At 33.3% G+C, this 15,351-nt stretch overlaps 2 protein-coding genes across 2 annotated transcripts; one reads left to right on the forward strand and one right to left on the reverse strand.

Moving 5' to 3' along the window:
• The first annotated feature begins 6,137 nt into the window (after window positions 1-6,137).
• On the forward strand, window positions 6,138-8,509 carry CP33 (chloroplast RNA-binding protein 33). The gene is made up of 4 exons (XM_059607155.2): window positions 6,138-6,657; window positions 6,780-6,881; window positions 7,698-8,006; window positions 8,099-8,509. The coding sequence occupies exons 1-4, from the start codon at window positions 6,199-6,201 to the stop codon at window positions 8,231-8,233; spliced, it is 1,005 nt and encodes a 334-aa protein (XP_059463138.2). The 5' UTR covers window positions 6,138-6,198; the 3' UTR covers window positions 8,234-8,509.
• A 542-nt stretch (window positions 8,510-9,051) lies between these two features.
• Window positions 9,052-14,822, reverse strand: LOC132162566 (TatD related DNase). Its single transcript, XM_059572813.2, has 12 exons — window positions 14,786-14,822; window positions 14,609-14,629; window positions 14,413-14,513; window positions 14,054-14,111; window positions 13,900-13,943; window positions 13,698-13,778; window positions 12,949-13,019; window positions 12,702-12,812; window positions 12,431-12,513; window positions 11,558-11,774; window positions 9,770-9,853; window positions 9,052-9,443 (listed from the first exon to the last, which is right to left on the reverse strand). The coding sequence occupies exons 1-12, from the start codon at window positions 14,805-14,807 to the stop codon at window positions 9,377-9,379; spliced, it is 960 nt and encodes a 319-aa protein (XP_059428796.2). The 5' UTR covers window positions 14,808-14,822; the 3' UTR covers window positions 9,052-9,376.
• Between the last annotated feature and the right edge of the window lie 529 nt (window positions 14,823-15,351).

A 15,351-nucleotide genomic window follows, 5' to 3' on the forward strand; every position in this document is an offset into this window, starting at 1 on the left:
TCTAGCCGAAAGAAAGCGTAATTGAGTCAGTGACCAAAAAGTGATGCTATTTAGTAGACTGCTATAAAACTGTCATATAAATGAGTTAGCGTAACAGTAAAATCAGTCCTTTTTATTTATTTTTTATTTACAAATATTGATTTAATGGCTGATTTTTACTGTCACATTCTCAAGTTGTAGGACGATTGTATTAATCTACTAAATAGTATTACTTGTGACAAGATGGAGCTACCTATATTACTTTCCTTCCAAGGTACATAACATGAGGGCATCACTTGCGAATTCTAGTGCTATTGCTAACAACACAACATTCATCAATAATCGGAGACTTATAACTAATTTTTCAATGTTTTACGGTTAATTTTGTGAAATCATTAGGATAATATAATGGAGGATATTCCCATGCGTTACCATGGTAAGGAACATTCAAAAGAAAGAACAAAAAAAAAGATAGATAAATTTCATGATGAACAGAGTTTCACTAACCAACAATGGAGTTTGATAGAGTCTCACCATTGAAAGGAAGATGAGTCACACCTCAAAAAGACAAATCTCATCTCAAAATATAGTTTAGAACTTTAATAAAATACTTCATTGATAATAATAATAAGCTCCGTTATATCACCTTATATAAATTTTCAAGGTATTGAATACTAATAGAAATAGAACACAACTTACGCGGCTAAACAAAACAGAACATAAAACAAGAAAAACAATGGAGTTTGATAAAGTCTCACCATTAAAAGGAAGATGAGTCACACCTCAAAAAGACAAATCTCATCTCAAAATATAGTTTAGAACTTTAATAAAATACTTCATTGATAATAATAACAAGCTTCGTCACATCACCTTATATAAATTTTCAAGTTATTGAATACTAATAGAAATAGAACACAACTTACGCGGCAAAACAAAACAGAACACAAAACAAGAAAAACAATGGAGTTTGATAAAGTCTCACCATTAAAAGGAAGATGAGTCACACCTCAAAAGGACAAATCTCATCTCAAAATATAGTTTAGAACTTTAATAAAATACTTCATTGATAATAATAACAAGCTTTGTTACATCACTTTATATAAAATTTTAAGTTATTGAATACTAATAGAAATAGAACACAACTTACGCGGCTAAACAGAACAGAACACAAAACAAGAAAAACAATGGAGTTTGATAAAGTCTCACCATTAAAAAGAAGATGAGTCACATCTCAAAAAGACAAATCTCATCTCAAAATATAGTTTAGAACTTTAATAAAATACTTCATTGATAGTAATAACAAGCTTTGTTACACCACTTTATATAAATTTTCAAGTTATTGAATACTAATAGAAATAGAACACAACTTACGCGGCTAAACAAAATAGAACACAAAACAAGAAAAACAATGGAGTTTGATAAAGTCTCACCATTAAAAGGAAGATGAGTCACACCTCAAAAGGACAAATCTCATCTCAAAATATAGTTTAGAACTTTAATAAAATACTTCATTGATAGTAATAACAAGCTTGGTTACATCACTTTATATAAATTTTCAAGTTATTGAATACTAATAGAAATAGAACACAACTTACGCGGCTAAACAAAACAGAATACAAAACAAGAAAAACAATGGAGTTTGATAAAGTCTCACCATTAAAAGGAAGATGAGTCACACCTCAAAAGGACAAATCTCATCTCAAAATATAGTTTAGAACTTTAATAAAATACTTCATTGATAATAATAACAAGTTCGTTACATTACCTTATATAAATTTTCAAGTTATTGAATACTAATAGAAATATAACACAATTTACGCGGCTAAACAAAACAGAACACAAAACAAAACAAAACAAAAACAATGGAGTTTGATAAAGTCTCACCATTAAAAGGAAGATGAGTCACACTTTAAAAAACAAATCTCATCTTAAAATATAGTTTAGAACTTTAATAAAATACTTCATTGATAATAATAACAAGCTTTGTTACATCACTTTATATAAAATTTTAAGTTATTGAATACTAATAGAAATAGAACACAACTTACGCGGCTAAACAAAACAGAACACAAAACAAGAAAAACAATGGAGTTTGATAAAGTCTCACCATTAAAAAGAAGATGAGTCACATCTCAAAAAGACAAATCTCATCTCAAAATATAGTTTAGAACTTTAATAAAATACTTCATTGATAGTAATAACAAGCTTTGTTACACCACTTTATATAAATTTTCAAGTTATTGAATACTAATAGAAATATAACACAACTTACGCGGCTAAACAAAATAGAACACAAAACAAGAAAAACAATGGAGTTTGATAAAGTCTCACCATTAAAAGGAAGATGAGTCACACCTCAAAAGGACAAATCTCATCTCAAAATATAGTTTAGAACTTTAATAAAATACTTCATTGATAATAATAACAAGTTTCGTTACATCACCTTATATAAATTTTCAAGTTATTGAATACTAATTGAAATAGAACACAATTTACGCGGCTAAACAAAACAGAACACAAAACAAAAAAAAAAAACAAAAAAAAACAATGGAGTTTGATAAAGTCTCACCATTAAAAGGAAGATGAGTCACACCTTAAAAAGACAAATCTTATCTCAAAATATAGTTTAGAACTTTAATAAAATACTTCATTGATAATAATAACAAGCTTTGTTACATCACTTTATATAAAATTTTAAGTTATTAATACTAATAGAAATAGAACACAACTTACGTGGCTAAACAAAACAGAACACAAGACAACAAAATAAAACATAATATATATATATATATATATATATATATATATATATTTTGTTTTTGTGATAGGGACTAATTACAATATATAATTAAAATTAAAGGTCAACCTTAATATAAAACCAGTACGTACGGGAAGGCACATTAATCAATAATAAGTTGTATGTAGCAGCAAGTTGTCGTTACGAGGTCGTTGTCGAAGGATCTATGTCTGTTATGTTGAGGGCCAAAATGGGTAATTAAATGATTTATTTGAATTAATTATGTTTAAGAAAATACATTTATCCAGTAATGTTTCTCGTTTTTTTTTTTTAGTACAATGTTGGAGCATGAAACCTTCAGAAAACCCTTAAATATTGTTTGGACGTGACCCACTCGCTGCTACGGCATGCGCAAGGCTTCCCCGTGGGATTGCTCGTCATTGTTCTTAAGGCTTGACCCATGACTTTTCTCATAACTATTTTTTTTTTTATTTCTGATAACGATTGTTTACCTGTAAATGATTGATTCTTCACTGTCACATTCAACATACTCGAGTTTTTTTTTTTTTAATTTTTTTTATTATTGCAATAATTAATAAAAAATTTATTCCTTAACCCTAAGTCCCATTCCATTAGCTTGAAAAAGGTTAAAATAAAAATAAAAAAAGACCCACAGGTTAAAAGTTGGAAGTTGACAGGAGTATAACACCAAACGCAGCAAAACTTTTGTTTTTCCTGGTGGTGTTGTTTTGTTACTTGGGTTATAGTCTTCCTATATCTTATTGCATTTTTTTTTCATGTTGTGGTAAAATTTTCAATCGGAGATCACATCTCTTCATCGACGGCTCCAGTTTGTTTGGATGTCAGCAGTGTTTCTCCTCGTTGAGCGGTCTCCGGTTCGTTACCGTTGTAGAAGTTTTCAAGTAGGCCAGACAGCCCGAACTCTTTGCATGCTTCGAAAACTACCTTGTGCAGCCGATTTCTTAGCTTTTAGTCAATGATAAAGAAGGCCAGCCCAATTTTTTGGCCAATTTTCTATTAGTTCTTATTTCAAGCACTATATTTTTGTTTGGGCCTATTGTTGCGGAGCCCTTCTCCATCTTGATTTTTTGATTTCTTATAACCCTTTGTTCCCCATTTGAATTTTTTTTTTTAAAAAAAAACATTGCAATTAACACATAAGCATCCAAAATTACCACGTGATTCATCCTACTTTATGCTATTTGAACAAATGAAAGGTAACAAGGGATGTTTAAAACCTTAAAAGATTTCAAACAAAAGCACATGTACTCATTTCTTTTTGTATTTATTTTTTCACTTCTTTTTTTCATCATCCTTATTTAAATCCCTAATCAAATCTTAAATACAAAAAAAAAAAAAAAAAATGATTAATAATTTTTCATCTCAAAAAATGAGAGGAATTGTTTTTGAATATTTTATATTTAATATAAAAATTCATTATAATATAATTAAAAATACCTCATTTTAACCCTTTGCCTTATGCCTAACACATTCAAACCCCAATTACTTGTAAAAAAGAGGAATAATAAATTATCTGAATCCTCTTCATTGGAGTTGAAACAAAAGGAGTCATTTAATGGTTAGAGTTTTTTTAAAAAAAATTTTAAGGGTACTGCCACATCATTTACCATCATATGATAAAATTATAATTTAACTTTTAAAATTGCGGTTCGACATTTAAAATTGTACATTTTCTTACTTATAATCTCAAAACTTGAATTCTTTTTCACATTTTACAATGGCAAATTTTTTAAAACATACTTTGAAATCGGACATAATTAAAAAGAGTAATGTTGCGCACATCCATTATATCCAGATTTCATTCAGATAGGTTGACGCGGCGTGGTCAGTCGACCACGCCCCGCAATGCTCTAAGCCCCTCATACGCTCGAGCTTCGTGCGACGTCCGGTCACAACCGTAAAACTAATCTATAAATTTGCAAATCATTGGTTCACATTTATACCAAAACAACTTAAGAACCTGTTTATGATTGTATTTGAGAAATAAAGCTTTTGCTAAAAGTGCGTTTTGGCCATTTTTAAGCTTTTTGGATCCTTAAAAGCGTTTTTAATTTTTTTACCAAACAAGGTTTTTTTTTTTTTTTTTTTTTTTTTTTTTTTTTTTCAAACAAACTTTTTGAGTATTAAAAGCACTTCTAGGCCCCTCAAATACAATTCCAAATAGGCCCTAAAGCTTCTCTTGGTGAGATTTGAGGTCATGACTAGGCGTCGCACGAAGCTCACATTATATTGAATTTAAGAGCGAGAAAAGCAAATGTGAATTTTGTTATGAGAGAAGCAAACACTAATTTTGAATTTGATTTTTTTTTTTAATATAAAAAGGTGGCTAACAGTCTGACACGATGTGATTGACTGATCATGCCACGTCAACCCATCGGGATATAATGGTGGTACATAGCCTTAGAGCATTCTTACCAGCCTCACCAAATGTACATTTTTCTCTATTTTAACTACCCACTTAACAGCCTCAATATTTTAATTATTAACTTTTAGTATTCCATTTAAATATTCTTTTTCAAATACATCTTAATTCTTATTTTTGAACTTTTTCAAAGAATACGGAAAGAGAGAAAAAATAAAATAAAAAGGTTCTATTATTTTTTATTCATTTGGTGAGTGAATAGTACTTACTAAAGATTGTAAATTATTGTTCATTCACCATTTATTTTGGGTTAAAATAGTGAGATTGAAAATGAAAGATTTTGGCCACTTTTGTTAAATTGCCTCACTAAAATAACCAAAAAAATAATTTTAGTGAGGCCACAAGGAATGCTCTTACCCGATATAACCTTTTTTTTTTCTTCTTTTTTTTTTTTTTTTTTTTTTTTCTAAGTTACTAGATATAATTTAAATGACAAACATTTTCTATCTTACTCAGAGCATTTCTAGCAAACTCCCTATAAGGTAGTCTGTTTCCTAAGTTTAGATAATATATTCAAAAAATCGCAAAAAAGTCCTACAGCAAACTTCCTAAATGAACCATAAACATTAGGATTGCTATCGCTATTGCAATCCTTACGATTATTAAAATTAAAAAAAAAAAAATGATTATCTCTTTTCTCTCCTCTTGCCTCTCATGTCTCACAATTCTTTCTCATCTCATATATATAATATAATTAAAAAATAAATATCTTAATGATATAGAGAATGATTAAGAAAAGTTGTAGGGATATATTTTGACATAGGAAAATAAAAAGTAATTTGAATCTTTAAATATATAAAAAAAAAAAAAATAACGAAAAAACTAAAAATGACGAGAAAACTGCCGGGTGACATTTCCATACAATTCTAGTCAAAAGAGAAAGAAGTAAAATAATTTCTCTCTTGTGTTTTAATTTTAAGATAAATCTAAAAGCAAACAAATCTTATCCATCTGGGGCAAGCAAAAATTTCTTCTTCTTCAGGCTAAAACATAATATTTCACCATTCTTCCTTTGACAATGTCAGCCTCATCGCTCTCCATGGCTGCCACAGCCACAGCTACGGCCACAGCTTCCTCCTCACACTGCTGCAACAAGCTCTCTAATCTCTCATTCACCAACTCTATCCTCCCCATCCCTACCCAATTCCCATCGAAACGCAAACCGCCAAAACCCCTCATCCTCAAAGCCCACCTCTACAACTTCCCTCCTTTCCCTCTCATATCTCTCCCACCCTTTCCCCGTGCTTCGGCCGCATTCGACGGCTTGGAGACCGAGGAAGATGGCCAAAGCACAGAACAAGAAGACCCAGAAACCGAATCGAGTGAAAATCAAGCAGAAGAAGGGGAAGAGGAAGAGCCGAAGGCATTGAGGTCTAGTCAAGAAGGGAGGCTCTATATTGGTAATTTGCCATATTCTATGACTTCTGCCCAGTTGGTTGAAGTGTTTGAAGAGGCTGGCCGTGTGGTTTCTGTGGAGGTCTGTCATCTCTGGTTTTCCTTAATTCTTGTTCCACTTTTTGAGTATATTCAGGTATAACTGTTGTTGTTTTCTTCTGTGTGTTTGTATAACGTTTGTTGGTTGTGTTGGGTTTCCTTTAGGTTGTTTATGATAGAGTTACGGATAGGAGCAGAGGGTTTGCGTTTGTTTCCATGGGGAGTGTTGAGGAAGCTAAAGAAGCAATTCGGATGTTTGATGGATCTGTAAGTAAAATTTATTTCACACCCATTCATAAAGTTGCTAAGTTAATATTACTTTTTTAGTGCGGTTTGTTTGTAATTTATCTATCAAGTTGATGGCTTTATGTTGAAGCCTAGAATGCTCCATTTTTGTTAATTGCTTGCTAGCGGTTAATCGATTTATAGTGATGCTGTTAAGTTGCTGAATGTAATATGATTTTCCCATGAAGTTGGGTTGTAATTATGTTTCTTTATAGGGGTTTTTTGTGTTGGCTGTTGCATTGAGGTCAGGGAAAATTAGTTACTACATGCTCATTCCTCTGCATTGCTCATAGAAGCATGCAGGGTTGGGTAGAGTTCTAGCTTAGTCGTAAAATGATTGGTTAAAGATAGGATTTGGTGCTTTTTCTCAAAATTATTCCCAATCCAAATTCGAAAAGACAAATGAGAACTTAGAGATGTGCTGCAGCTTGGGATTACCAGATAAAATACTCTCAAAATAGGAGAATTAGAGTTGGTTTGTTTGCTGAATTGTGTTTTGGCTAATGTGTAGAGTAGGTGTGGTGCGTTTTGTAAGATGTTGTTGAGTAGCATGTGTTCCAGAGGATAAGCTGGAGTGTTTGTACTGTGTTTTCTCTTTAGTAAACATTTATCATTCATCGAAAAAAAAAAAAAAAAAAAACCAACCATTCTTTACTTCAGAGTACCTTATGGAAGTCTGATCTTAAGATGGCAACCTTATTACATTAAAAGAGATTTGATGTAAACTTTAGCTTCAAGTTTTTTATGTGATAAACTTATGGGTTTTTCTGACACTAAAAAATGGTTATGATGCTTTAGCTAGTCGGAGGCCGAACTGTTAAGGTGAACTTCCCAGAAGTGCCAAGAGGAGGTGAAAGGGAAGTTATGGGCCCCCAGGTAAGGAGCAGCATCAGGGGCTATATAGACAGCCCTCACAAGATCTATGCTGGAAACCTTGGTTGGAGCCTCACTTCCCAGGGCCTTAGAGATGCTTTTGCAGATCAGCAAGGGCTATTGAGTGCCAAAGTCATCTATGAGAGAGACTCGGGAAGATCTCGTGGCTTTGGATTCGTCTCTTTTGAAACCGCCGAGGATGCACAATCTGCTTTGAGTACCATGAATGGAGTGGTAATACTTGATTGAATTTCACAAACTTGAATCTATCTTTCTTATGATATCCTGATGCATAACCTAATTTCTTTGTGTTAATATGCAATTAGGAGGTTGAAGGGCGGCCTCTACGACTAAATTTGGCTGCAGAAAGGGCTTCTTCTTCTTCTCCTCCTCCACCGGAGAAAAGAAATGCAGATAACATTCTTGACAGCAGTGAATTGCTTTCGAGCATCGGCAGCTGAGGAAAATATGTAAGGAGTGCACCCCTTCTACTTACATAACTTTACTCCTTGCAGTCCTGTTTTTCTCCTGGTCTTCCACCGTGTACAGGCTCCAAATTGTTCCTGTCGCTGAGTTATACACAATGTACTTGTAGCAGAATTGCCTTTAAATGTAGAAGGGAAATTGTTGAATAATCGATTGATGAATATGATTGTAAAACAGCTTGTAACAACTAATTTCTCATGATTCTAGAGTACAGTTCGGTGATGTGAGTATATATATTACAGGTTTTCTTCTCCCACCAAACCCTTGCCAAATTCTCTTGGATCCCTCAGAAAATGAGATGACTTTTAAAATTACTACTTGATCAAAATTCAATAGTAATCAATCACAAGCTTAATGGTAATTTTAAAAGTCACATTATCATTGAAAGAACAAAAGAATGATACAAGAAGGACTTCTAGTATTAATCAAATTCACCATATGCTAGCTTTTGCATGTCTCAAGAATCTCCAATTTGTTCAAGAGTATATATATTATTTCAAAATAATAATAACAAACAACATTTAGTGTAGATAAAGAGACGTGTCAAAGTCTCCTAAACATCTTTTCAAGCAGCTTCTGCCTCCACTTCGCATTTTTTAGTGTTGTCTTTTACAATAGAGAACATGGAAAAATCACACAATTCAGGAACTCAGGTTCACACACGAAGATTTTTGGTCACGACCAGCATGTCACGTTGCACTATGACTTATGTCAGTGGAGATAAGAGATAACAATATGAGAAATGAGGTCAAGCACAAATATGACCCACTTGTCTGGTTAAAGTCACTACCTCAATGATGGAGTAAATCATTTTATCTTATAGCAAGACGTCACATTTAATCACCCATAATAATTATGCATGTAATTATAATAAAGATTGAAGCTTTGCAATTTCCAATTCCAAATCTGGATGTAATTAGCAAATAAAATACAAATGTAGATGTAACTCTCATTAGGGCTCCCTGTCCAATAAATTCCTTTTTGATGCCGAATTTCACTCACAGAAGAGTAACCGAGACTCGTCGCTTTCTCAATAGAGTGGAGGAACAGAGGAACTGAAAAGTCTTTGTAATGAACGAATAGGGTTTTAGTGAAGTTTCCTGAGAAGTTGGGTTCTCTTAAGAGTCACGACCATCAGCAAGGAGAGCATCTGCCGCAGAATCCAAGTCATGAGGAAAGAAAACCCTGCACAACAAGATAGTCTTATAGAGCAAAACAATGCACGTCTGTGATGGTGAATGAAAAAACCAAAATATTGATAAAGCAATTATTGTGGCAAACAGAAAATATCATGCTCAGGTTACTCTCACATGAGTTGCTACAGTTGGGATGAAAAAACAAAAAAGAAGAAATTTGTGAGCACAGAGAATTACTGATCAACGTTACAATCTGATATTCCCAAGGAAGGGAATCATAAACCAGTTACAACACTAAAATTGGCAGAACATCCACTTCTATGCAGTAAGCAGTTCCATCACTCTATGAGAGTAGATATATATCAACAAAATTACCTGCATGTGTTGTGGTACAAGGTCCTGCTCAGCTGATCTATATCATTAATGCTTTTAGAACCAGCCACCACCTCCAGAACTTGCCTACAAAACATGACCATATTGTCTCAAGAAACAAGTAAAAAGTTACGAGCTAATTTGAAACCAGATGGAGATGTAAAGAAGTGCACTCATTGACATTTTAAAAATTATCATAATTAATGCTCGACAAATTGGAACTACGTGTCTGAGTTTCAAGTTTTAGCACATTAAACAAGTAAAACAGAAGAGGATCGTGAGAGTTTCCCAAGTGCCAAGAAGAAGGTTGTCTAAACAAAGAGATTCACATATGCACCATAGAACAACATACTCATGTTGTATCTCAAGGATGATCATCTCTGAATGACAATCTTTATATTACAATAAAAGGAGATGTATACCCAGAAGCAATTCATGTGATATCCTTAGTAGCTTCCATTACTAAATCCCAAACAAACATTCTATCCTGAACATGCATAAGTTTCTTTATTAAGACTCAAGAAAAATAAAAAATCGATCCCTGTCTTTAATGCGTTTAAAAATTACTACCTATTTTTTTTTTTTTTTTAATAAAAAAAAATACTATCTAAGTTTTAATCACTTTGAAAATCACTGCCTCTACCAGCTTTTTGTCCAAATTGCTGACAGAGTTTCTGCCATGTCAACTAGTTGCCAAGAACATGCAGAGCATTCCTAGCAGCTTCCTCGTCATTTTTTCTGAATTTCAGGATTCAAACTACTTTTTGTTTCCCTATTTTAATATATTGCACAATAGCTTCCCTTTATCATTCTCTTCACTAATTAAATATCATTTCTTTACTTTTCTTTATTTTTTTTACTAATTTATTTTTGTACTGCTTTAATGATTCAGGAGAGAGAAGCGTTTTTTTTTTTCATTTTAATAATCACAAGGATCGCTACAGTGGAACCCTATACTTTGGGTTTCACTATAGCGATCCTCATGTTTATGGCTCATTTAGAGAGTTTGTTGTGGGTGGCTTTTTGCAATTTTTTTGACATTTTCCCTAAACTTAGGGAAGGGAACCCCATATAAGGAATCTGCTGTAAATGCTCTACATACAATCTACGTGAAATTCTAATTGTATCCAGCAAAAAAACAATGAAAGAAAACAAAACAAAAAAGAGCATTAAAACCCAAAGGAGGTGGGTCCACCCCTCTACCTTTTCTTTCTTTCTTTCTTTTTTTCCCCTTATTTTTGGTTTTTTGCTTGATATAATTGAAAATTTGAGACAGATTCTAGGTATAACGTGCCCTTCCAAATACATAGTTATGGGTGATTGGCTGACGTGGCAAAAATTCTGTCAAAACTTTGGATGGAAAAACTGACAAAAGGAATGATTTTTAAAGTAAATTAAACCTAGGTAATGATTTTTTTTAGTAATTTTAAATGCATTTAAACCCAAGGACTAGTTTTTTATTTCCCCTAAAACAAAATGCATGGCCTGCATACCTAACCTTGTTTCATTCTCCCTTGTAGTAGAGGGTACTCACTTATTGCGGTTACTGAGGTGACTACCCTCAGAAACACCTGGACGAGTTTGCATTAGTTAAAGTTACTACCATTTTTTTTCTATAGGAACAAAATATTAATGGCCATTTATTATTATTTTTTTCTTCAAATAAATATGTCATTTAGTAACACTATATGGTATCTATCCATTAAAAGTTTTCAATCAGTAATATAAAATTTCATCTAAAAAGGAGTGAAATTTAAAAAATAAAAAACAGTACATAAAAAAAATACTGACCGAACTAAACAAGGTTCATTGCGGCCTTTAACAATGCACTCCTGATTGTACTTCTCTTTTTTCTTAGAGGGCCAGACGGATTTCACAAAATTAATCCCAGCATGAGTGTTCTTTATTTCACAATATGGAGAATCTGTCTCAATCATCATTCTCTCCACAGGAATGGCCCTCACGACATCAAGATTATCAGTTGTCTTCAGAGAGCAACCATTTACTCCTGTTTAGTACCAAAAAGTGTGTAATAGTCATGAAATTGACCAGGATAAGTAACTAGTGATAGCTTCAAAATTAAATCCAGGGTGTGAACTAGAGGGGAAAAAAATTCAGAAGTTTCCAAAAGCATGAGAATAAATTTGAGGTATAGAGGTTGGTTTCCAGACATAAGGCAGAAAAAGCAGATTTTATCTCCATCAACTATTGTGTAAGTGTATGTTAGAAAACTGATAACCCCTCTCTAAATCAGCAAAACACTAAAGTTGATTCAAAATCAATATCCCCTAAATATTATCAATTTTTGGTCTTAAAGTCATTATTGTCACAATTAGTGATTCCTTGATAATATCATGATGCACTGTGGTTAGTCTAAATTTTGCAATTATTGTCACCGCTTCAAGACATCTCAAGTTATCACAATGAGTAGATGGATGTTGATGGGACAAGCCTGCCTGGAAATTCAGATGCCAGCCCCCTTCCCCAAACAATTATGAAACATGCCCTTTCTGTGGTTTCTAAAGAAGACAAAGCCCTTAGATGAGATCTATCCAGTACCATATTTAACCTCAAAATATTATATTATGTATCATGTCATTGTGTTCAATAAACTGCATAAAAAGAAAATAGATGTCATAAAGCCAACAAACAGGTAACTTTCACCTATATAAATATTACTGAATGAAAGAAGCTTATCACAATCTTCTGCGCTACCAGTAAATGAATGGGCAACTCCAGCACTGAACCTGTGAAACAAGCAGAAGAAATGCAATAAAAGCCATGCACAGCAGCATGACAAATGACAAAAATGAAACTAAAAAACTTGAAAGTTTATATACTTATAATGTCAACGGATTTTATAACAAGCTTAAACTAGTAACAACCTTAACTAGTACATTTCAATTCTGCAAATTATGAGGTTCAGAAATTGCACCTGTCTTTATTTCTCTCTACAATTTCACAGAAATCTTCAGTAGCTGCACGCATATGTAGAAACATGGGCAGCTTTGTTGCATATGCCAACTCGAACTGCTTCTCAAAATACCTAGCTTTCATAATGCAGACAAATGATGCAAGATGCAAAAACATTCGATTGAAATAAAGAGAGGAGCGTTTTAAAAAAAAGGCACAGAATAAAATGGATGTGCAGCAAAACACTATTTTACTGAGAAACCACTTACTTCTTTTGAATCTCTGCCGCGCAAAAGTGAAGCCTGTCATAGTCTAAACCACATTCACCAATTGCCACCACCTGATGTACAACATTGGAGCACCATATAAAGAATAATTTTTTGAAACTAAGAGATGTGACCATATTGTTCATCTACCTAACAGTATCTGTATCAGGATAAGAAGAATTTTGCTATAGCATGTTGGCATTGTTAAGAACAATATATAAATTACAAAAACAACAAAACAACTAGAGTAATGCTGTATACAACAAACCTCTCACCGCCTCCCCGCCCCCCCAAAAAAAAAATCCAAGGGTTAATAGGCACCGCCACATTAGCCTAGTGGGATGAAGGTGACATGGGAGTTTATTATATAGCATTTCTCAAACAACTATCATCTAGTTGAATATTCACAAGTCATATTGCAAAATTCTGCTATAAGCTGCACACAAATACCAATCCAATGTAAGACAGAAAAAGGTCATTCTTTTAGATTCCATTATCTTCCCAAAGAGCCATGCCCCCTGTACAACTAACCCCTAAACTTTCAACTTCTCTGCATATCCAATTTGCAACTGTTCACATCTACATCAGCTGCAACTAAAGTACAATTTGCACTATTATATCCATCTCTCAAAAAAACATGTTCATGGAAGTGCTTCAATAAAGAAGGTACAGACAGTAAATAAGACCCATTTAAACATATATCTTTTGCAGATGGTCTATACTTGAAATGCATGATCCAGACAATACAATACCTTTCCCTTCTCAATTCCCTCTCTGGCCAACGACAAAAGAGCCTGAAAATGATTTTCTGGATCCCCACTCTCTTCGAACTCCTAAACAAAACACAAGATCCCACAATCACAAACATTTATAACAAAATTACACCATTAAACTCGCAATTAACATGTATAAGAAAAAATCAGTGAAACATAAATCTAAGGAACAATAAGCAACCTTGCATCGTGTTGGGTGCACACCAACTGTACAGAAAAGCCTTCCTGTAACGAACAATGAACCATCAAATTGGTGAACACCCTTATGTAGAAACATATACAGAATGTTCATAACGAAGAACACAAGAATGTGATGCATGTATTGATTAACAAACCATCCGTTTCTGCAATTGCAAGTGCTTCTTTTGATTCTTCAAGTGACCCGCCAGTCACCTGCACCACAGGTCCACAAACCTAATCAGAACCACGGAGCTACAGCACAACCAAATTAACCAAATTGAACACTATAATGAATGTAATGGTTCTATAATCTATTGGAATTCATAACTACTATTTCTGAATTTGCTAATTCTCTGTCTAATTTTCCTCGTTCACTTACTATGTCTATGTTCAAATGGTTTCCTCAACTTCACTAAGCCCATCAATGGTACTAGAGTAATCTAACAAGTCAAAATTCAATCTTTTTGGCTCTTAGGAACCAAATCATTGACAAAAATTAAATCATATGACTTACAATGATTCGGTCCACGCCGGCACTCCAAGCCCTACTCAAAACCGCGGCAATATCCGAAACGTGGCATTGCTTGCCATTGTAGATCCCTTTGAACATACCATCTGTTTTGCGAAATGTGGCATTCAAATTTGAGTGCTAAAGAAAGGTGAAGTTCGAAAAATGGGACGACATGTGTTTGATGAAATGCCTGACTGACCTGTGAAGTTGACGGCTATATCTGTTTTTGAGAGGAGCGAGACGGAAAATAAAATCACAATCAGAGATAATGAGTAATGGTTAGTTAGTTGGGGCTAAAAAATCCCAGAATGATTTATCGCACTGCAAACAAAAAGAAAAGAGAAATGCTATTTTGAAGAATTGAAGAGTTGCTTGCCTATCATACGCACTTTCGCCATTGTGAGCTCGGAACGTGAAAGAGAGAGTAATGGTTGATTAGTTTTGTCCATTTGCCACTTTAAAGACCAAAAACAAAAAAAAACGAAACTTTTAGACTAAAAATTATTAGATTATAAATACACATACTTAACATGAGGGATAATTTAGTTAATTTTTCCAACTTTTTCATCTAACTGAACAATAAAAAATTGAGCAAAAGAGACAATCATAAACAGAAACCAAAACTTTGAATTAAGAAATGAGTTGTAACATTAAAGTTTTGTGATCTATTTAAGAATATGAATATATGATGATAATTTGCGGATAAAAATGTTAGGGGAAACTTAGAAAGCCCTCCTGAACTTCCAGTCAATTTGAAAATCCCCCCTGAATTTTCAAAACTCTCATTTAGGCCCCCTGAATTTTGGTTTTATCTCACTTTAAACCCTTTTAACATTAAACTACGTCGTTTTGGGCTGGGTAGGTGTTGTAATTTTAGGACACAAAATGACGTAGTTTAATGTTAAAAGGGTCCAAAGTGAGAGAAAACCAAAGTTCAGGGGA

This window comes from Corylus avellana, chromosome 10, assembly GCF_965113065.1.
Source record: "Corylus avellana chromosome 10, dhCorAvel1.hap1.2, whole genome shotgun sequence".
In the NCBI taxonomy this organism is placed as follows: Eukaryota; Viridiplantae; Streptophyta; class Magnoliopsida; order Fagales; family Betulaceae; genus Corylus; species Corylus avellana.

Bases quoted from the DNA above. Each gene is read 5' to 3' on its own strand.
- CP33 (XM_059607155.2), top strand. From the start codon at position 6,199: ATGTCAGCCTCATCGCTCTCCATGGCTGCCACAGCCACAGCTACGGCC. The intron at 6,882-7,697 runs GTAAGTAAAATT...ATGATGCTTTAG, and splicing joins TTCGGATGTTTGATGGATCT to CTAGTCGGAGGCCGAACTGT. The intron at 8,007-8,098 runs GTAATACTTGAT...ATATGCAATTAG, and splicing joins TGAGTACCATGAATGGAGTG to GAGGTTGAAGGGCGGCCTCT.
- LOC132162566 (XM_059572813.2), bottom strand. From the start codon at position 14,807: ATGGCGAAAGTGCGTATGATAG. The intron at 13,779-13,899 runs GTTGCTTATTGT...TGTTTTGTTTAG, and splicing joins TGCACCCAACACGATGCAAG to GAGTTCGAAGAGAGTGGGGA. The intron at 9,444-9,769 runs GTAATTTTGTTG...CTTGTTGTGCAG, and splicing joins TTGTACCACAACACATGCAG to GGTTTTCTTTCCTCATGACT.